Raw genomic sequence first — 22,441 nt, forward strand, 5'->3', positions numbered from 1 at the left:
ACTAGAGTTTTAGAGACATCTATTTACACTGAAAAAATGACATTTTATTCAAATTGAGAAACCAGCCAGAAAGTAGAGACAGAGCCAACTGAGGGAAGGTAAAATAGATCCCCAATGAATGAAGAGGAATCAGTACCCACATGCAAATTTCATAAAAAGAAAGCACTCAAGATTACAGATAGAGGATGGAGAAAGTGGGAGCCGTGTGGTGGTGCAGCTGATGGCAGGCGACCATCACCGTGTGCTACAACTCAACATGAAATTCTATTGCCAAATAGGCCAGCAGAGGGCCCTCCGAATTAAACTGTCAGTATATCATTGAATTCCCATGTATCATCACATACAGATGATATCATGCAATTCAGAGGCACAACTAGTGTGTGTTGCGCTAATCCTTCAAGATCAGGGTGACTAACTTAGAACTGCTTCACAGAAAGATTCTGCAGGAAATTGTGTTTTCTTGAATACATGTGAACCGTCAGGTCTTGAGTTTGCAGTCCCAGATACCGAAGCTTGTCCCACAGATAACCAAATAACTTGAATGTCATTTTGGAGAAAACAAAGTGGCCAAACCCTTGTCCACGGTCATATATATGGGAGGGCCATAAGCCATAAGGTCTTGTTGCTGCCCAAATTTATACGTTCCTTGACCTCTGGCCAGGACTTCACCATCGCAATCAATTATACCCCCCTTGTCTGTTTCATTTGCTCGCTGTCCTGGCTCCAGATAGAAAGCCTTTACCTACACACAGCACGAGGGATTTGTCAAGATGCCTGAGACAAAAGGATGATCATAAAAGGAAACGGGAAAAGTCAGGCATAAAAGGGAAAACTCAAGTGCTCTAATTGTTACATCTTCGGTTCAAACTTTTATTTAGTCAAAGTACAGATAACCCCTGTCCATTGGAACCCGAAGTAGTGAAAGTCCTTTTTTTGGCAACGATGTGATCTAGTTTTCTGTATCTCTCATTCATTCCCCATGCTATCCTACAAAAAGGGGATTCAATGGCATCGTGAAATATCAAACCTCTGCTGCCACATCGGTTGCAAGTCTGGCCATCGTAGATAAAGATTCTCGTTTTTTGTACATCTAACACTGCTCAACAATTATTAGCATGATTTCTTTATTTGATGATGTCCATGAACGGGCATCAATTATGACAAACTGTAACGCAGGGATTGACCATTGAACATAAGCCAATAGACGGAAGAAAGCCAGTAGGTACATGCACCATAAAGAAATGTTTACCTTTAGATATAGGACATGTGGAGACTTAACATGGCCTCCATCACTTAGCTTTGCCATTGTTTCTATCAATGCCAATTTTGGGGAGTCCCTAACCAAGATCAGGTCCAGGTAGCCATCTGAGAACTGCATAACCAATGAAAGCAGCATTAAAAACATTGAGTACAAGGCAACAAGGTGAGCAATAAAACGTTGCACTCAGCTCCAGTGCTTACTTTAAAATCTAAACAATAGTCAATTATATGATCGCTGTGGAAATAATTTTCTAACATTAACCTTAATAATTCCAAGCAACGACAAATAGGTACAAGGTGCATAGATCAAGAGATGGAATTTCTAAAATGGTGAACAAGATATAGAAATACAAATGCACCATGCTTACCCTATATACACAACTATACCTATATGCATCTGTACAGAGTTACATATTTTGGAGAAAAAATGTTTAATTTGAACAAATACTAGATGAGTACATGTGTGTGGAGTGTGCACATACAAAAGGCAAGTGAATAAAAACATCCTTTTATGAAACTTTTAAAATTAGGTGAAAGTTTCTTCTATTTCAGGTAATAAGTAAGCGGTTCAGAACTAGAATGGAGATCAACTGAAGCCAACCTAACCTATACCTGTGAACTACCAATACCAATGTCATTATAGGTCACTACCAATACCAATGTCATTATAGGTCACTACCAATACCAATGTCATTATAGGTTGGCAGGGGCATGCTGCCCTTATGAAAAATAACCATGTTTAGCAGATTCCAAGTTTGCTTGTCTCTAATGAACAAAACATAAATTTTGGATGCTTTATAATAATAGCAGAAAAAAGGAGGAAAAGAATAACCTTGGCATCAGGTGCTGGCATAACAGTTTCGCTTCCCCAAGGGACATTGTGTAGCCAAACAGAAATGAATGGCCCATCATAAGTTCTCCATTCCTGAGGTTCAAAAGAACACATAGGCCCCAAGTAGGCGCACTGTTTTTCACTTTTGGACAAACTATTAAGGCGACTAAGAGATTCTTCTTGCTCACTGACAGGATTACCGTAAACTTCATATCCAGGTGCTGGAACAAAAGATACACGTCCATTGTAGTGTCGCAAGTCAATCATTCTTACGATGCTCTGCAAGCAACATGAACAAGCTTACTAATCAAATTGCCGTTTGGTCAGCAAACATCAGTGCCAATGGATATGGTTCAATATGTTCGCATTTATAGTCAACCTGGAGCTGGGCTCCAGATTTCCTTGACTGATTCAGCATCTAGAGACAATTGCAAGCTGAAGGCAATTTCAAAGATAGGCCGAATATCAAACCAATATGGATTTGTTCTAAAAATAGAAAAGGTGACAAGGGAAGAGGTAAATCTCCAGTAAAGGGAAATAAAGCATTAAGCACACACACACAAAGAACAATTCAAGTAGCATATGATATTTGGGAAGGACTCAGGAATAATCACTTGCTGAACAATTTTTGAGAGAGTAATGGACATATACACTTGATTCTGAATACTACTTTGTCGATTTATAGCTATTTTTTATGCCAAAAAGTAGGCCAAGCAGTAGGTCAGTATATGCCGTGGCTGGCTGCTTGGGGCAGTTTTGGATGTCAATATATGTACATGGTATCGACATATGTACTTGTATATATCTTAACGTAATACTTATTACTTTTTTATGCAAAAATATGTTTTTTAATCTCTTTATATAATAACGACAATTCTAGAAGGGCATTACTGTAATTAATGTTATAGCCATCGGAAGCATCAAATGGTTAGACCCATTTAAAATGGACGTGTCATTTCTGTGCTAAAACTCGGATCCAATGTGGTGCGAGATGCGGTCACCGCGGCTTGGGTGAAGTCAGCCGCACCTGGCTCCACGATCATTTTAGTTTAATAAAAGAAGAAAAAAAAAAAACTACACGGAAATGGGGATAAGGGTTTGATCGAACCCATTTCGTCCATTTCAGTCGAACCTATTCCCGTTGAGTACCAACCCTCAAGCGCCTTCCTCCAGCAGCAACTCCAATGACCGGTAACATCCAGACGTTCTCTCTAGCAAGCTTTGCTCCAATGCTCTCTCTCTCTCTCTATCTGCCCTCAAGTAATATGAACGTCTAGAGTCCTAGACTATTACTGAAAACGTTCGTTTACAAAAAATGTATATGACTAAAAAAGTCGAAACGGAAGAAAATATAGACTATGGACAATAAGGCTAGGAAATAGCTATACATGCATTCTTAGTACACATGCACCCAAATTTTTTTAAACATCACCACACAGACCAGTCCTTGTTTTGTAAATAAGAGGACCTCTCCTCTTGTATTAATTATGCATCTTCCTATAGATTCTACAATACAACAAAAAGTCTTGTTACTTTCTAAGATATATTCCTTAAACCTTTCATGGTTATCTGTGTGACATTTTAAGTGAGAGATTATTTTGTGACAGCATTGTTGAAGCTGTCTAACTTGTAATTAGGCGAAGCTTCAAATTTTCGTGTTATCTAAGCTATGGCTGATTTAAGAAGATCCTTGCTGCTGCTTCCAGATCTGTGCTAGAAAAGGTCACATGAATGCGGATACGGGCATGGGTGCAGCTGAGGTATAGAGTTGGACATGGCAATATTAAAAAAATATGGGTATGGAGGTGCGGCAGGTTGTGTGTGTGTGGGTCTGTGGTTTGTGAAGGAAAGCATATATATGAAATATAAAGGCATCTATTTTTCCCATCCTCTCAACATTGAAAATCTGAGTTGAATGCATCGCAGATTAGCTGGATGTGCTTTCTCTCACGAGCTGGTGACCCTCTTCCTTAATCTCTCTCTCTCTCTCGACCTTCCTCCTAATCTCTCTCTCCCTGAACGGGAACTGACAGAAGGGCAGTCATTTTCCTTTTCTGAGTTTTAACCGTTAATGTTTTGGATCGGGTTTGGTCCAAACCCGATCCAAAATGTACCGACATGGTCAGCTGCATCCGTGTCAGGAAAATGGGTTACCAGCATGGGAATGCTTGGCATCCCACTTACTCATGTGACTTAGGTATTACACGTTATACTCATTCTTCATGAGGTCTACCTTCATACACTTGATTTCTCTTTAATTCTTCCATAAATACAAATAATGTGATTGCCCCCTCAAAATGAACTCATCAAACTATATAACGTAGACTTCAATTATCATTTGGGTAGAGACTATGAACCTAAAACTAAAAGCGCTAGAAGAAAAACTCATATTGGGAATTTTTTGATTTTGCCTCAAGGAAGAATTTCATATAATATAGACGAATATACAAACTCAAACTAAAGTGTGATGGCTCTTTAGAAAAATATCAGACCCTACTGATTGCCAGGGGGTATAGTTAGCAATATAGACTACGCTATGAGGAAACTTTTGAATACACCAGTTTAACCTTTTACAGCCGAAACTTCTATAAAGGGTTGAGATATGTGCCAAGTAGATCTAAAAGAATTCTTTTTAAATGACAAATTGAATGAAGAAGTTTACATGGATCCCCATCCTCAGAAGAGGCTTTCTAATGGTAAGACTCTTGGCTTGAGGAAAGCCCTATGAGATAAAAAAAAGATCTTAAATCTTAGTTTGATATATTTAACTTATTTAAGTCTCTAAACTTCAAATTTTGTTAGTCTGGTACAGCTATCTTTACCTAAATGACTACTGCAGGTATGTTATTCTACTCCTATATCTTGATAATATAATTCTTACAAGTAGTGACAAGATTGCCATTGTACGTATCAGGAGAGATCTGAAGGACGAATTTCCAAATGTCTGATCTTCAATTTCTAAGATATATTCTAGGAATAGAAGTAGCATGTTCTTCTCAAGAATATTTATTATTTTCTATGGATTGATATGCATATATGTAACCAGCCAAACAAATTGCTTTTTGACAAAGATGTTTGAAGTTTGAACTTTTTAATAACTTCCCCAGTAGACATGCTCACCAGGGTCATAACCTGATTGAACTTACAACCTGTTGAATGTAAAATGTAACAAGTGGTCCACTACAAAGTAGAAAAGAGGTCCTAAAGAAGTTCCATGTATTCTTTCTATCTACTACATTAGATTAGCTTCAAACCTTTTATGGAAATTTTCATATGCTGTGCAAGCAATTTGCGTTCTAAATAGAGCTTATAAAGAGCATATGACCAAACAGCCCAAGAAGCATTTACAGCCACGTGATGAAATAAAAAACAAGGAAGGAACTAAGATCCAGTTACAAATTTCCAAATATACTATCCAAGTTCGATGTGCAAAAATGAGAGATCAGAGAAGCATACTTATCAAGCTATTCACTCATAATTTTTCGAAGTTCAGTTCCTAAGGAAAGTAGTAGTACTAGACTTACATAAAAGTCAATTCGAGCACCGCCCATCCATCTATACTTCTCAGACTCAATGTCAATGTCCGCCACGATACCTGCATGAGCCATGAGCCTACTTACCACTGAATTTAACGGGTACTAGTTGCACACAATTATGAAGTTGCTGTGCATGCAAATGAAATAGGCGATTGTCACAATTATCAGATTTTTTTTCAAAATATTGCAGTTAAAATGGAAAATAAACAAAATTGAAAATCATGAGAAAAAGCAGAATATTCAGAAAGAATCAGCTGAAAGAAATTATCATATTGTCACGATTTTTTCAAAAAGAATATTTTTAAAAAAATTTAAGCTTTGTTTGTTTTAATATTTTAATAATTGTTTTGGATTTTTTAGATCAATGTTTTTGTAAGAAAATTAGTGAACACCTTTAAGCCTTGAGATTTTCACGAGAAAACTAACTTTTCGCTTAATACCTGAGGAAAAACTTGACCTGTAAGAACTAAAGAATGATATTTGTCACAATGGAAGAAAGAATACATCTGAATCCCTATAATGACAAAATTCTGTATGCATACCCCATGACAGCATCAAGACGCTGAAGAACCTTGTCTCCTCTTGCAAGACAGTAGCAACATCAAGTGCACGCTTATGGCCTGAATCACAGACATAAGCGAAAACAACTATGTCATGCCTCATCGTTTATTCTTTACACGAGCCATGTGAGGAACTCCAATCAGCAATGAAGGAGTTGAAACCTATCATAGTTAAGTACTAAAAGGATAGAAACAAGAATGAATATGGAGAATTGCATATTTTTATATTTTCTAGAGATTCCGCAAGAACAAATGAGAAGAACGCATAATGACCTCGAATAACTGCAAAAGTAGCATTTGATGCTACACAAGCTTCCTCCACTGAATCTAATAGAGATTTTGCCATGCCATTTCCTGAACCTGGATAGCAAATTAAAATAAGGTAACATAGATAGTAGAAGAAACTTAACTACTTTAACTTTCAAAAACACTTGAAATCAATGTAAAACTGCCACTCGTAGAAACTGTCAGGAAGTTTTTAAGCTTTTCTAAAATTTTGTTTTCTTCGGGAAATCTAGGAAATTCAAATAGTTTAAAAATATCAAGAAGATAAAAGCTCGTAGAAACTGTCAGGAAGTTTTTAAGCTTTTCTAAAATTTTGTTTTCTTCGGGAAATCTAGGAAATTCAAATAGTTTAAAAATATCAAGAAGATAAAAGAAAACAATTACAAAAGAATGAGTTTCAACTATTTTTCTTACAAAAAACTTTGACATGTTCAACAAAGAGCTTTTCGTTATGAAAGAAAGTAAATGTATATGTGTACTATATATGTTTTTCCTAGAAAAGGACTTGTAATATTACCATGATATTTTTCTGACAATGTTTTTGAAAATATCAAAATATTCTGCTGATGTATCAAATAGCTTCAAAATGCTAAAAATATCATGATATTTCCAAAGGCTAATGATAGTTGTGACTATGCTAGCAATATAATGCACAACCTTTGAAAATTACCACATATACATGCCTGGATTACTCCGTGCCAAAATTTCCCACAAACTGTTCATTTACAAGTAAAATAATATTTTCACACTTAATCACATAAACACCTATGTCTCATACCTGTGTCCCAACATGAAATACTAATCTTCAATAACTAAGTTTCTTAGTGCCAAAGCCACAAATAAAATTCTTCTATCTTATCAAAGAGGTCTTTCTCGGGTACTTTCCTCAAGGTTGTTTCCCTTGTAAAGAGCTCAGGAGTTTCAAAAAAGTGAAAAAGAAGAATCTAAAACTTCAATAAAAAAATAAAACAATTGAAAAGCTTAAGTAACATGGACTTTTCAAGGATGCAGGTGCAGGTGTGGCTCGGGTGCGGCAACAAACAATCTACTATTCTTTTTTTCAAATCATTCATGGATACATAGCTCATCCAGCATGCAGCAGTATTGAATAAATAAATAAATAAATATATATATATATATATATATATATATGTGTGTGTGTGTGTGTGTGTGTGTAGTATTCACACCCCACACCAGTGTGATATAGTGAAAAATTGAACATAAGAATTAAAAGATAAACTAGTAAATGAGTAAGAATTTGTTAACTAAACAAGTAGCCTGCAAGTTGTGCAACAACTAACAAACAAGTAACAAGCGATTAATAACAACTAGCAACTAAACAACGATACACACCACACATCCACAAGTCAGGCATACAACTCAGACTCATGATGCCTCACCAAGTTATCAACAAAACACAAAAGTCAAAGATTAGTAAGTGCCTAAACAAGTTTCAAAGTAAAAGTTCAAGTTTCTGATGACAAAAGTTTCAACAGTGCCCTTTCTTTACATTTCTTTGCCCTTGTTAACATATCATGTATAGGGAACCGGGTCTGGATCCAGACCCGGTCCCATGGGCATGGGTACCGAGAGTGGCTCGGTACCCTAGGCGTTTTTCCCTCTTATTTAATCCCACTTATGGTGTAATTGTTGATTAAGTGGAATAACATTTTCTCTCTCCTAGGGTTGCGGTTGTGCACCTAGGTTAGAGCTTCTCAGTGGTTTTTCACCTCTCTTTGAGGTTTTCCACGTATATTGTGTGTTCCTTCTCTTTCTCTCCATCTTGGTGTGTGTTTCTACATGGTATCAGAGCCAACGCGTGAGAGATCGTTGGTGTGATAGTCGTGTTTCCGCCGTTTTTTGCCGCTGCTGTTTGTCGTCGCCGTCCAGCGCTGCCAGCTGCGCCGCCACCGTCCAGCTGCACCGCCATCGTCCAGCGCGGTTGTTCTCTGCTGCGTTGCCGCTGTCCAGCGCCGCCGTCGCCCACTTCAGCGCCGCCGCCGTCCCGCGCCACCGCTGCCCACCGCCGTCGCTCTCTCCCGCACCGCCGCCGTCCAGCGCCGCTGCCTCTTGTTTGTCGTCTCTGGTGCTGGGTATTCTTTCTCCTTGGTGATTGTGATGGCCGAGGAGATGTCCCTCAAGATCGATGATGCCCTAGACTCGGGCAGCAATACCAAGAGCGAGATCTTGCCTGTTCAAGTCACCTCCATCCGGCTGAACAAGGATAACTATCTCTCTTGGTCGGCTGCCCTAGAAATTGGGATAACCAGTCGTGGTCGCCTGCCCTACATCACTGGGGAGAAGCCTGCACCTTCAAAAACCGATCCGCGATGGGCTACTTGGACGTTGGAAGATAGTCAGGTTAAAGTATGGATTATTAGTTCTGTTTCTGCAGATATTCAGCCTTTGATCTTGCGTAAATCGACTGCCTACGACATGTGGACTGTGCTTGCACGGATGTATGGCCGTAAGAAGAGAGTATTGCGTACGTACCAAATCAAACGTAGCATATACTCTCTTAAACAGGGTGACTTGTCTGTAGCCGCTTTCTTTGCAGCCCTAAAGACTAAGTGGGAGGAACTTGACTACCATGTGAATGATGACTGGCACTGTGGGTCTGATCATGCCTTGTACTGGGACAAAGAGTGGATGGATCGGACGTTTCTTTTCCTCGGAGGGTTACGCGATGAATTTGAATCCATTAGGAGCCAAATTCTCAATTGTGACGAGGTCCCCGGAATTGAAGAGGTGTATGCCCGTGTGGAATCTGAGGAACAGCGTCGACAGGTGATGCATATTGACACCAGTCAGGGGAGTTCTCCTTCAGCCTTTGTTAGTCGTGCTTCTGGGATTGGACAGCGTCCTGTTCGGCGGTGTAGCCATTGCAACAAATCAGGACATTCTGTTGATTTTTGTTGGGATCTTCATCCTGAGAGGCGGCTTGTCCGGGGTCGTCCTCCTTCTAGCCGCCGGAGTCCTTCTGTGCTTGAGCCTAGTCAGAGTAGTCCTTCAAATGTTGCCAAATCTAAGCTTTCCTCCGATCAAATCAAAGAACTGCAAGCGTATATCAGCCGGCTGTCTACTACTCAGGAGGATACTTCCACGTCTGAGGGGGCTAAGTTAGCCCAAGCTCTCGTGGCCACTAGTGACCAAGGTAATTCCTCACATGGTGATTGGATTGTTGACAGTGGTGCTACGCATCATATGACAGGGGACCCTAAGATGTTCCAAGAATACAAATTGTCTTCGGGACAGCAACGTGTATCTATGGCTGATGGTTCTTCTATCTCTGTGGCTGGAAAAGGGAGTTTGTCCTTGTTAAATAAATACTGTCTTCATAATGCTCTTCATGTTCCCAATATTCCTGTGAATTTGTTATCTGTCAGCAGTATTACTAAAGAGCTCAACTGTAATCTGATCTTTTCTGCTGATCGGTGTTTTCTGCAGGACTTGGTGACGGGGCAAAAGATTGGGATTGGTTCGGCTATTGATGGACTCTACAGACTGCCTGTGCAGGTTGCGTCCGCTCTTATTTCAGCCACTAGTGGACAGTTGTCAGGCATGGAAGACAGATCTACTATTATGCGATGGCACGAGCGGCTTGGTCATCTTCCGTTTCCATTGATTAAGAAGTTGTTTCCTAGTTTGTTTCATTCTGTTTCCATGGACTCCTTCACCTGTGAAGTGTGTCAGTTAGCTAAACATGTTAGGGCCTCGTACCCTATTTCATTCAATAAAACCACTCGTCCATTTGCTTTGGTTCATTCTGATGTTTGGGGTCCTTCGGGAGTACCCACTTGTCGTGGTTTTCATTACTTTATGACCCTTATTGATGATTACTCCCGTTGTACGTTCGTGTATCTGTTGAAAGAACGTAGTGAAGTTCCTGTTATTGTCAAAAATTTTGTGGCCTTTGTTGAGACTCAGTTTCAGACGTCTGTCCAAGCTTTTCGCACCGATAATGCTAGAGAGTATGTCTCTCAATCCCTAGATGATTTCTTGAAGAGCAAGGGTATTGTCCATGAAACGTCATGTAGTTACACACCTCCCCAAAATGGCGTGGCTGAACGAAAGAATCGCCATTTGCTTGATGTTACCCGGGCTCTTCTGTTCCATCGACAGGTTCCCAAGCGCTACTGGGGTGATGCGCTTCTCACTAGTGCCCACCTTATCAACCGTATGCCTACCCGTGTGTTGCAGGGCCATTCCCCGTACTCTATGCTTTGGCCTTCTCAGAATCCCTGGCCTCGGGTGTTCGGGTGTGTCTGTTTTGTTCATGACCATAGTCCCACCCTCAAGAAACTTGATCCTCGGTCTGTCAAGGTTGTCTTCCTGGGGTATTCCTCCACTCAGAAGGGATACAAATGTGTTGATCCTACCACCTCTAAAGTCTATGTTTCCCGGGACGTCAACTTCCATGAACATGAGGCATACTTTCATGTGAATCCTCTTCAGGGGGAGTATCTAGGACACAGTAGTGAAGAGTATTCCTCAAATCAGTTGATTCAGTTTACGGATTTCTTGGATTACAAGGCCAGTGACAGTGTGGCAGACACAGTCAGAGATGATAGAGACCGTCACATGGACGAGGGTCTTGTTGATAATCAGCCTACAGCCCGTGATCATTTGTTTGGCCAGGTGTACAGAAGGAAGAAGACAGATGTGATTGAAAATGTTGATGTAACCAATCCCAATCCTGTGAGCTCCCCGGATGACCCAAGTCTAATCAATGAAGAGCTTCCTATAGCCCTGCGCAAGGGCACCAGGTCTTGCACTTCTCATCCTATTCAGAGATTTGTCTCTTATGCGAAATTGAGTAAGGATTACAAATGCTTTATAACATCCTTGTCTAAGTCTGTTATTCCCAGGTGTGTGGAAGATGCTAGAGAGGATCCTAAATGGCTACAGGCCATGACAGAGGAGATGAATGCCTTGGCAAAGAATGACACTTGGGAAGTTGTGGATATTCCCAAAGGGACTCATTTAGTTGGTTCAAAGTGGGTGTTCAATGTGAAGTACAAACCAGATGGTACTGTGGAAAGGTATAAGGCACGGCTTGTTGCAAAGGGGTTCAGCCAGAAATATGGTATTGATTATCTTGAAACCTTTGCCCCTGTTGCCAAACTGAAAACTGTGAGGGTCATATTAGCACTTGCCGTGAAAAAAGGGTGGAGCATGGATCAACTTGATGTTAAGAACGCATTCTTGAATGGCAATCTAGAAGAAGAGGTCTATATGAGTATGCCTCCTGGATATGTTCAAAGCGGAAAATGCTGTCATCTTAAGAAAGCCTTGTATGGATTAAAGCAGTCTCCTAGAGCATGGTTTGAAAGACTGAGGATAGTGATGAAGACAAATGGATACAAACAGGGAAATGGTGATCACACCCTATTCATTAAGCAGAGAGATGGCCTGGTGAGTCTTCTTCTTGTGTATGTTGATGATATGATAGTCACAGGTGACGATGAAGAAGAGAAAAAGAAGATGAAGGAGAGGTTAGCTGCTGAATTTGATCTTAAAGATTTGGGTAAACTAAGGTACTTTCTGGGGATAGAGATTGCTCGGTCAGAGACAGGGCTGGTTATGAGCCAAAGGAAATACACTCTGGATCTTCTAAAGGAGACATGCAAACTTGGATGCAGACCCTTTCAAACTCCAATGGAGTCTGGTACAAAGATAAGCATCAAAACTGGCAACATTCTAGATGAAGAAGGAAAAGGGCGGTATCAGAGGCTGGTTGGTAAGCTCATCTATCTTACTCTTACTCGCCCTGATATTACTTATGCTGTGAATGTGTTGAGTCAGTTTATGCATGCTCCTACTGATTGTCACTGGAAGAGTGCAGAAAGAGTGTTGGGGTACCTAAAGAATAACCCAGGAAAAGGATTACTCTATACTCAGCAAGACCAACTTAATATTGAAGGATACTCTGACGCAGATTGGGCCGGATGTACTGATACTAGGAGGTCTACCACAGGGTACTGCATCTTTCTGGGAGGTAACCTGGTTGTATGGAGAAGTAAGAGGCAGGAAGTTTGCTCTAGATCCAGTGCTGAGGCTGAATACAGGGCTGTGGCTATGGGAGTTACAGAAATGTTATGGTTAAAGATTCTCCTAACAGATATTGGTGTTGAAACAGAAGAGAAGATGAGGATGTACTGCGACAACAAGTCTGCAATTAATCTTGCGAATAATCCCGTTCTGCATGACAGAACTAAACATGTGGAGATTGATCGCCACTTCATACGGGAACGCATAGATTCAAAGGAGTTGATCCTACCTTATATGAAGTCTGAAGATCAAATTGCAGATGTTCTAACCAAAGCCTTATGTACATCTCAATTCGAGAAAAATGTAAGCAAGCTTGGCATGTTTGACATGTATGCCAAGCTTGAGGGGGAGTGTTAACATATCATGTATAGGGAACCGGGTCTGGATCCAGACCCGGTCCCATGGGCACGGGTACCGAGAGTGGCTCGGTACCCTAGGCGTTTTTCCCTCTTATTTAATCCCACTTATGGTGTAATTGTTGATTAAGTGGAATAACATTTTCTCTCTCCTAGGGTTGCGGTTGTGCACCTAGGTTAGAGCTTCTCCGTTGTTTTTCACCTCTCTTTGAGGTTTTCCACGTATATTGTGTGTTCCTTCTCTTTCTCTCCATCTTGGTGTGTGTTTCTACAGCCCTAACACTTTCTTTCTTTAAAACTACAAAAGGCACATGCAGTTGAAAGAGGATTTGTTCATGAGAAATTTATTTTTGGTCGTATTTTGAAAATATCATGATATTTTCCCAATAAAAACATTTTCCTCGTTTTGGAGATAAAATTATGATGTCTTCAAAATATCAGCAATATTTATGCCTATGCTTAGCACTCAGACCGCCATGAATCTACAATCTATTGGACAGTATCTGGCGTGCACATTGTGCTGATTTGGACGATGGAAGTTGTTGCAATACAATTGGACACAATATGCTAGCTGCACATAACATCTTTAAGTCCTTGTCATTGATAAGGGCAAGTTATGAACTGCTGGATCTGCATGGTGGGACACCATATTGAAAATAAAATGACAAAACAATTGAAAATGTTGTAACATTTTCATACACATCTGCAAGAATTTCATATATATATACAGACACTACAGTTTTGGATCGAATCTCCAGTTGTAAACAAACATTTACAAAATGAGTAAAGGTTTACAAAAATGAACAAGAGAAACAAGCACAAAAATAATACACAAAAATTCATTGCTTTTTTGCTGTGAATATCTATGAGAAGAGGAAGATTTATATCGGAACACGGAAGGAATAAAGAATGAGCACCTGCTGGGATTATTCCAATAGGCATCTTTATAGCTGTAGGCCAATCCTCTTTTTCGAGCAAACCATTTATTACCTACTATACAGGCACAATTCATAGTGATGCAGAAGTCAATAACAAGACAACCTATAAAATTCTAACTAGTAGTGGAACTTTTAAAACAAAATGTGGAAGAAGCAGGCGGATGGCATGACAAGAAAACTTTGGATATAAAAGATTACCTCAAAGCAGTAACATTGTCAAAGTTAATATTCAATATTTTCTAACATTGGTTCTTGACTCAGTAAATTTCTATTTTTTTACTAAATTCTTTGAAAAAAGTGGTTGTCTGTGTGCATTATATTTGTGTATATCTGCGGTATAACAACAGAATCCAAAGGCTGAAAATTTGAAAGAAAAAGTTTCCTCCAAATATACTTTTGAAGAAAAGTTCAACATAATAGGAACACAGAGGGGAATGACAAATGCTGGTGACATGTGAATTCAAGGATTCTATCAATCCTATGCTTAACGTAATTTTAACAAATAATCTCAATCATATCTGTCATACAAAAATTACAATTAGACAAATAGTAATGTTCGAAGTTTCGAACTTAAAATACAAAATTTAATATGAATTGAGAATAAAGAAAGACTGAAAGAGTGCTTCCTATTATCATTTGGATACTATTTGTAAGATAAATAAAGACCTCCTTCAACTAGACAAGAATATGCAAATATCACCTTGAGATATATGACGATATACAGAAGGCATTATCAAAATATCAGATACATTTAGCACTTTATGAAGAAAATCATCATAGAATGGAGAACCAAAATGTTGTGACAAGACTGCATACCTCCACTATGATACCATCTCCACTAACACAGACAATGCCATCATACTTCGAAATATCTAAAGCATGTGCAATCTCCTTCGCATGAAATCGGTACTGAGTTTCTATGAGAAACAAAAAGAGTCAAGACATGAAGGATAACATGGAAAAGGAAGCATGACATTCAAATAATTGAAGGACTTTCACATGCCACAGGGCTGTCAGAGACAAACAAAGACATGATATAATCATACAGAACCTTCAACAGCAGAAAAGCACATGAAAGTGGTTAAATACATGAAGCATGATGAGAGCTGCAGACATCATCGTGGCAGAAAACTGGCTCTTGAAATCATATGCATAGGTCTGAACGCCAGCACATAGGGAACCTATCTTAAAATTAAGCATGTATGACATGAGAAACACTACCGAAGGATATTCGGGTGGACAGAAAATTTGCCTTTTTTAATGAGAGAGTAACTAAGAACCAACTATGAACAAGAAAATTCTTGTCCTTTTTGGGAACTAAAGGCATTTACCAACAACAGAATGCTAATAGAACGGATTTGGCAATCGAGAATAAAACATCAGTTCAAAATAATTGTAGTGGTTATAGTAATGCATACCAACAGCAAAAACAATAACTAAAACCTTCCTCAATAAGATCCTAAATTTTCATATCTTTCTGTAAGATCACGTGTACACCCTTAGACCTTCCAAAAGGCCTAGGTGGGCTAGAAACAGTAGATGAAAGAAAAAAAAAAGAGGAAGAAGGTGAAAAAAGATAAGGAAAAGAAAAAATATGAATAGAAAAGGAAAGCAAAGTATCAATATTAGCAAAAAGTCAAAAAGGGGAAAAAAATGTTTTTTAAGACATTTTGCCACTTGGGCAGTAGGTAGCCCAAGCTAGCCGAGAAGGTAGCGCCCAGGGCCTAGGCAACCCTAGGCTGCTGCTTAGTTGTGGTTTACTAGCTTTAAGTTCAAATCTGTGCACCAAATTAGGCATGTAGAAGAAATTTTGATGAATTGCTTCTGAACTACAATAATTAAATTTTACTTGACATTCATAATTTCATTCAGGCCTTTCACTGTTTCAGACAATTTGGTGTGTGCTCATGCGTATATTTAGACTCTAAAATCAAAATGTTCATTATCCACACATGATTAAGAAGTTAACCTTTAATTCTTTGAGAGGGAGGATTCACTAGAAATCCTCCTCCAATCCATTGCAAGCAGTCAACCGATAGGCTGCGGAAAGGTTCCACTTGTTTCCACCACTTTACCGCCTAGGAAATAGTAATTCAATTTCATCATTTTGTTGTGAATCCCTAAAATATCCATCAAAAGTTTTGTTTTTGGCTTTGGTGATTGTTGATCAACCAACCACTAATGCAGCCCTATTTTACATAATTAATGTCCCCAAGGAATGCAGCCTCTTCTGCTAAGGTTGCAGTCAATGATGGTCAGCATGCCTTTTTTTTCTCTCAAATAACATACCTTTTACTGTTTTACATAAGATCACTTAAAAACTCATGAAGCAAATCTGCAGGCCTCCAAGAATGAAAAAGTACCTTCAAGAGTGTATTTAACATCAGCAGCAGCAAGCAGTGGTGCAACTTCCTTTTGGAAGATCTTTGATGCCGACTTTTTTCCACCATAAGGGTTAACAAGAATGAGCAGATTTTGAGGCCGTGCTGAGATCATAGCAAATAAACAAAATTAGGTCAATTGAATCAGGAAAAACTAAAGCAAGTTATGTTGAGGAAAGGTTAAAAAGTAAAAATAAAATAAAATTTCACGTCATCTACAGATTGTGCATGTCTTCATGTTATGGTTTATTCATCTAAATGAAAGGAGAAGTTACTAATAAGAAGCATGAGGGCTACAGATTTGTCCCATTTTTGGGCTCATTCTGCCACTACACTTCCTGCTTTCCAGAACCTGATATGGAACATCGGTTTTGTCCCTCCTGATATTATCTGGATGGGTCCAGGCAACTCCTGGAGCACAACTAAAGTTTTTAAGAACAAAGCAATAGAAAATAAAGCAAAACAAGGAGATAAGTATGCCCAGGAATAACACACGCAGGTGTGTTCTATAGTAATGTTCCTTCACAATAAGTGTCCAATATATGCAGCTTCACTTGTCCATTTGAGTGCTAGTTGCTGAATTTGGAAAAACAACGAACTCTGCACATCCACTGCGGAAAAAGTTTTGGTGATTACTCTGCGCACTGTTTGGGATACTATACCAGTCTATTAAACATATGATTCCACATTGCCAGTAAGGCGTAAATGAAATTAGAGAAAAACTGAAATGTGTTATATAGGCAGTAGCGTGGCATCAAGGAGCATCATAAAATGCATCCATGGAGGTAATAATTTCTAGTTTCTTGATCACGATTAACCACCTAAAACAGGGATAAAAAGGGAAAGTCGCTGATTGTTCACATACTGACAGGGATATGCGCTCCCTAGTCCCTTCTGACAAACTCCTCACAATAATGCGGAAAAGACAAAAATAACGTTTTTACTAGATAATCCTCTTATGCCAGAATTTTTAGTTTTCAGAAGCAGCCGTCAGAATATCAATCGCTGTGCATTCTGGGGGCAGAAAATTAGTTTCACGCTCTTTTTCAATAAGCTTTTTCCCTGTAAGTTGTCACCAAATAACGTAAATCTCTTCCCACAGACAAACCAAGGACAAGTCCCTCTTTGGAACTCTGGAGGTCGTAACTATTGGATACAGACATATTTATGTGTCTTACACCTTTTGCTGTTCAAGATCTTGACAACTAGGTACGCATTTCTTAGTGAAGGCTCAATTCCACCTAAAAAACTAAGGGAAGAGATAAACTCAATGTAATCAAAAGATGATGCAGTCGCTGCGCACAGACTTGAAAAACATAATCAACCTGACATGTCGCTTTTAATGCTTGCAAGGATAATATAAGCTTCCTGGGACAATATTAACGCACCCTGCACGCATAGCTAGCCACACAGAACATCAGCTTCCCTTCTCCCTTCTCCTTCTATTTCTTCTCGTCTTCCACAGCTCAAACTCGATTAATGGAGTTTGAGCTGTAAGACACGTTTTTGAAGTGGCAAGCTTTCCTAATATAACAGGACTGGTCCAGTCCAGACGAACAAAATAAGAGGCCCATTTGTTCAAACTTCAAACAGAAACGACTTTGGAAGAGTATAAATTATAAAATGAATATGCGAAAGAGAGAGTAAAAAAGAATACGTCAGACACGTTCTGCTTAACCCATCTAGGAACGGTGAAGGCATAAATCACGGAAAAAACCGATCTCAGTGAAATTGTTTGAGACTTGGTTCATTATGTAATTTTACTCAATTTCAAGCATCCTTTCACTAAAATATCATGGAAGAAACCGATTTGAGTGTTTTTTTTAGGCTAGGTGCATTAGTGTTATTTCACTAAAAGTTAAGAGACGTTTCTGTAAAATAATCAAATTAGAAAATAACACATAATAATATTACTGTCTCAACATTCGTCATAAACTTGAAGCGTGAAGGAACTAACTTCCAAGCAACCTTTCCCGAATAAACAAGAAACCTATCCAATAAAAAACCATAAAGTCCAACAGAATATGGAAAAGCTTCTGAAAAACAACCAGTGATTCTGTATGCGAAATAAAATCAAAACTCTCCATTATCCAAAAAGAAAGCTGGTCATCCGAATATGTAGCGACCGGGGCGGAGGTTAGTAAGGGGAGTATGGAACAAAACAAGCAAAAAATGAAGATCTAGTTTTCATACATAGCGTAAAAGCGATCCAAATTGCCGATAGAAAGAAACGAGATTAAGGATCCTCTAAATTCCCAGCAAAGAACACAGAAACTTTCATGAAGATAACTAAAAGACAGCACAAAGATATCGAAAGAATCGGATTCAATATCTTACCGAGAGAATCGATGCACTGCCGAAGCCTTTCGCACCATAGACCGAGCGACTCCTCGGAGGAAGGCTCCAGAACAACGTCCCTCCGCTCCCTGACGACCTCCTTGTGTCCGCAACAGCACCCGCCGCTCTTCTTGACGAAAGCCCTAATCCTTAGCGCCGATCCCTCCGCGGCGTAGCCCAGCACGTCGGCGTCGACGGACAGGCAGCCGCTGGACTTCCCCCGCCACTCGATCCGGCCGCTAGCGGAGAGCGTGACCGTCGACGGATTCCCGTCGACCAGAGCCTCCTCAGCGATCAACGGAGTCGAGTCCGCCATCGGCCGAAGATCGACTCTGGTCGTCCTCTTCCTCGTCGCAGGACGACAAGACGTTTTATCTCCCGCGACCGTTTCTGCCGTTACTTATATAGGAAGAGGGGAGAGCGCGCGGGAGCGGGTTTTTTATTCTATTTTTCTAAACCTGACAGCCGGCGCTCTGCAAAATTGGCAACGTTCTCATACTTGTCTGGAAAAAATGGCTGACCCGCGCTCCAGCATCCTCAACATGGACACGCTAACAAGGTCGATCGAACCCCTAATGACGGATCAAAACGGATCCGATATTCATTGTAATTAGATATCCACCAAATTCGTTAAGGCAATTCGACGCCGAGTTCAAAGTAAATAATTAGATCTAGATTTGGTTTATTACTTTCAAACTGAATTTGACTGATACGGTATTCAATGGCCGGATTTTTTACCAAATGGTCTGAGACCTGATATTGACCCATCAACTTTTTTGGATCAGAGGAAACCCATGATCTCGATCCATTCCAACTACGCAAACGTGGAGCTGATTTTCTATAAAAGTTGGAAAACTGGAGTTCCTCGTCTGTTCACTTGGTTGTTTGTTGGATCGCATCTGGACGTGATATTAGCTTGACTTCTAGGTGGCTTTTGCTTGAAGGGCAGATGGATCTACCACCGGATCAGGGTATTTATCTCCATTCCATTCTTGTATCAGTATTCTCTTTTTTTCTGACCGTTCGTTTTTAAGACAAGTGGACGCAGAAATTGTAGCTCAGATTATTAAATTTATGAGATCTCATCGGTATGACAGCACTAAAGCAGGAAGCAAGACGTTGCGGTCGTGAGCCACTGTGAGCATGGTAAACTGAGAAATACCAAATTTGGTATGCATAGAACCTCTCTAGAATCAAAACAAAGAAAACCAATGTATCTAGTGCGGCTTCCTTCTCTCTTAGAACCATTTGCAGGACGCCAATATTTCAGTTTTCCAGAAATTATTTCATGAAGTGACCAAAAGAGATTTTCATGAGTTCTAATTAGGTAACCATCTTATTAGTGATACGAAATGTTTTTCTTCGTTCCGAGATCGTATGGTTTTTTAAAAATCAAATCCATACAAAATGTATCACCAACTCTCACGATGGTCACTTCCTCAGGTCAAGTTTGATGGTTGGAATTAGTTATTCACTATATGGAGACTTTGGAATTCATGGTGTCGTCTATATGCTGTTTATCTTGGGTGGACTATGCATCTAGTCCATCACTAAGACGTCATCATCAAATATTTCTTTATTTCCTGCTTTGACTTGCATGCTAACGCAAGCCAATGGCGACCCAGTAGCAAACTCGAGGCACTAAATGGAAGATCAGAAGTGTGGTTCATGTGTTCATAGTGGGAGACAGAACACATACTCAATCTCATGAGATATGGATACCATATGCGTGACGAATTAACTGTCCAGCTGGATCAAAACACGACGAGGAATTATGTTTGATGAAGGAGTAGGCAATAGATCACTACAATGGCAATAGCAGAGATACATTTTAGCTCATGGCTTGCAGATGCTTAAGCTAGCATATCTATTTAAAGATTATTTTACAGATGAAATTTGTAGGATTTGAACTCCACACATCTGCAGTGGAGTCACATTTTGATGGACTTATATTTTTAACTTACTTTATAAACAAACAAAAAAATTGCATCAACAAGCACCAGTGGTCTAGTGGTAGAATAGTACCCTGCCACGGTACAGACCCGGGTTCGATTCCCGGCTGGTGCAGCCTTTTTCGTTTCTCTTTTTTACTTTTTCAAGTAAGTTTCCCGTTTTCAGGAACAGGCTTCCAGCCCCAAAATGTACTGGACCCATGTGACTTGTGAAGACATGCAGAAAAGATTTCTTAGCTACCATCTTCTGTCTACGTTTCGCTTTTTCCGTTTTCCAAAGTGATGGGGAGGTGGGTAGAAAACTTACCTTTGAAGAAAATTTTATATAAAACTTCAACGGGCACCAGTGGTCTAGTGGTAGAATAGTACCCTGCCACGGTACAGACCCGGGTTCGATTCCCGGCTGGTGCAAACTTTTTTTAACTCAAAATCTTTTTATAACTTTCAAGCTGCCACACATTCGAAAGGCACTAAAACTGTCTGTCGCTGCATATTACCACTTGCATAATGTATAAACTGGGGCAAAGTTTATCCGCTTGTTAACTTAACTAATGCATCGATCAAAGAGTTTAATACCTACCACTATAATGTCAAGCATGTTGTAGTATTTTTAGCTACTTACCGCGTCATGAATTGTTAATGAAGTAAATGTCAAACAAAGTTTGGAATTAATACTTTGATCTTCTGCAATTTAGTTAGAACTTGATGATCTAGCATGCATCTTACTCATAACACGAATTTGAAGACAGAGCTAAAAAAAGAACATTACATAATGCTTTCAGTTGGTTTCATCACTCTGCCCCCAATTGAAATTCCAAGACCCAGAAAAGGATCCAATCCATTCGATGTAAATTTTGGATGTCAATACTTAAGTCAGTCGGAGAAAGAATATGCTACAATTTCGGCTACCAGTATAAGCCTTCTACCACATATTTGTGATCAAACAACAAAATGCATGCAACCGGCCTTCCTATCTGCTCAGACAAGAAATAGAAGTTCACTTTTCTGAGATAATTCTCACGCCCACATACAAACACCGAGTATAAAGGGTCGAAAAGCAAGATCCAGTGGCGAGGACAAAAAGATTATTAGACAGTCAAACAAGTTTGGTCTCACTTCTGGTGGCGGCAAGGAAATTCTTGTGTTGTTTTTCAAGCTTCGGATTGATGGCCGCGATATTTTGGATATAATGTGTAAGAAAATGAATTTTTTATACATTTTTTGCTTATGACAAACTGCTGGTTCTGTCTTTAATTATTGCTTCTATAAGACATGCCCTCATATTGTGCTCATATAAATACCTCTGAATCTATATCACGGCAACTTTTCTTTTCATTTCTCCTTTTTTCATGTAAGTTTTACGTTTTCCGCAGCAGGCCCAAAATGTACTGATCCATGTGGAAGACTTGCAGAATTTCTTATCTTTCATTTTCTGTCTTGCTTTCGCATTTTCCGTTTTCCAAAGTACTGGACAGGTACGTAGAAAAATTACTTATAAGAAAATTTCAAAATTCGTTCAACGTGCACCAGTGGTCTAGTGGTAGAATAGTACCCTGCCACGGTACAGACCCGGGTTCGATTCCCGGCTGGTGCATTTTGTTTTTTTAAATTCAAAATCTTTTTACAACTTTCAAGCTGCCACACATTCCAAAGACACTAAAAGAGCATTTACCTCTTCTAAATAAAAAATTCTCCTTCGACAAAATCAACGGCAGACGCTTAGTCTTAGCTGTCTCTTGCGTGAAATTAATATTTAAAAACAGTTTGTCATAATATACGATGGTCAGAATGATAAAACAGGTTGATATAATATGTAAATTTTCTTTATTAATGACAATATATAAAGATTTATATAATTTTTATGATGTATTAAGCAACTGAAATGTGTCATTGTGTGTCCACAATTTGTTCTCCACATGTTTGAAAGTCCATTAGTTGGAAGATCATATGTTT

At 39.4% G+C, this 22,441-nt stretch overlaps 1 protein-coding gene and 3 non-coding genes across 5 annotated transcripts; 3 read left to right on the forward strand and 1 right to left on the reverse strand.

Moving 5' to 3' along the window:
* Positions 1-22: 22 nt before the first annotated feature.
* Positions 23-18,981, reverse strand: LOC116267349 (sphingosine kinase 2). Of its 2 annotated transcripts, XM_031649041.2 has the most exons (10): positions 18,537-18,981; positions 16,182-16,304; positions 14,635-14,735; positions 13,798-13,870; positions 6,462-6,548; positions 6,171-6,248; positions 5,617-5,687; positions 2,093-2,371; positions 1,250-1,372; positions 23-742 (listed from the first exon to the last, which is right to left on the reverse strand). In XM_031649041.2, exons 1-10 carry the CDS (start codon positions 18,850-18,852, stop codon positions 545-547), a joined length of 1,449 nt encoding a protein of 482 aa, XP_031504901.1. In that variant the 5' UTR covers positions 18,853-18,981; the 3' UTR covers positions 23-544. The 2 variants fall into 2 exon arrangements, with proteins under 2 accessions (XP_031504901.1, XP_031504902.1); XM_031649042.2 differs by lacking the exons at positions 16,182-16,304; positions 18,537-18,981 and having other exon boundaries at positions 13,798-13,873; positions 14,635-14,711.
* A 1,551-nt stretch (positions 18,982-20,532) lies between these two features.
* TRNAG-GCC (transfer RNA glycine (anticodon GCC)) lies at positions 20,533-20,603 on the forward strand. Its single transcript has one exon. It is a non-coding gene; the product is annotated as a tRNA-Gly (tRNA).
* A 225-nt stretch (positions 20,604-20,828) lies between these two features.
* On the forward strand, positions 20,829-20,899 carry TRNAG-GCC (transfer RNA glycine (anticodon GCC)). Its single transcript has one exon. It is a non-coding gene; the product is annotated as a tRNA-Gly (tRNA).
* Positions 20,900-22,011: 1,112 nt separating this feature from the next.
* Positions 22,012-22,082, forward strand: TRNAG-GCC (transfer RNA glycine (anticodon GCC)). Its single transcript has one exon. It is a non-coding gene; the product is annotated as a tRNA-Gly (tRNA).
* The last annotated feature ends 359 nt before the right edge of the window (positions 22,083-22,441 follow it).

Source organism: Nymphaea colorata, chromosome 1, assembly GCF_008831285.2.
Source record: "Nymphaea colorata isolate Beijing-Zhang1983 chromosome 1, ASM883128v2, whole genome shotgun sequence".
Taxonomy (NCBI): Eukaryota; Viridiplantae; Streptophyta; class Magnoliopsida; order Nymphaeales; family Nymphaeaceae; genus Nymphaea; species Nymphaea colorata.

Coding starts and splice junctions, on each gene's coding strand:
- LOC116267349 (XM_031649041.2), bottom strand. CDS start 18,852: ATGGCGGACTCGACTCCGTTGATCGCTGAGGAGGCTCTGGTCGACGGG. Junction 6,549..13,797: donor TATTGGAATAATCCCAGCAG/GTGCTCATTCTT, acceptor TTTGCTATCCAG/GTTCAGGAAATGGCATGGCA. Junction 5,688..6,170: donor CGTCTTGATGCTGTCATGGG/GTATGCATACAG, acceptor TGGCTCATGCAG/GTATCGTGGCGGACATTGAC.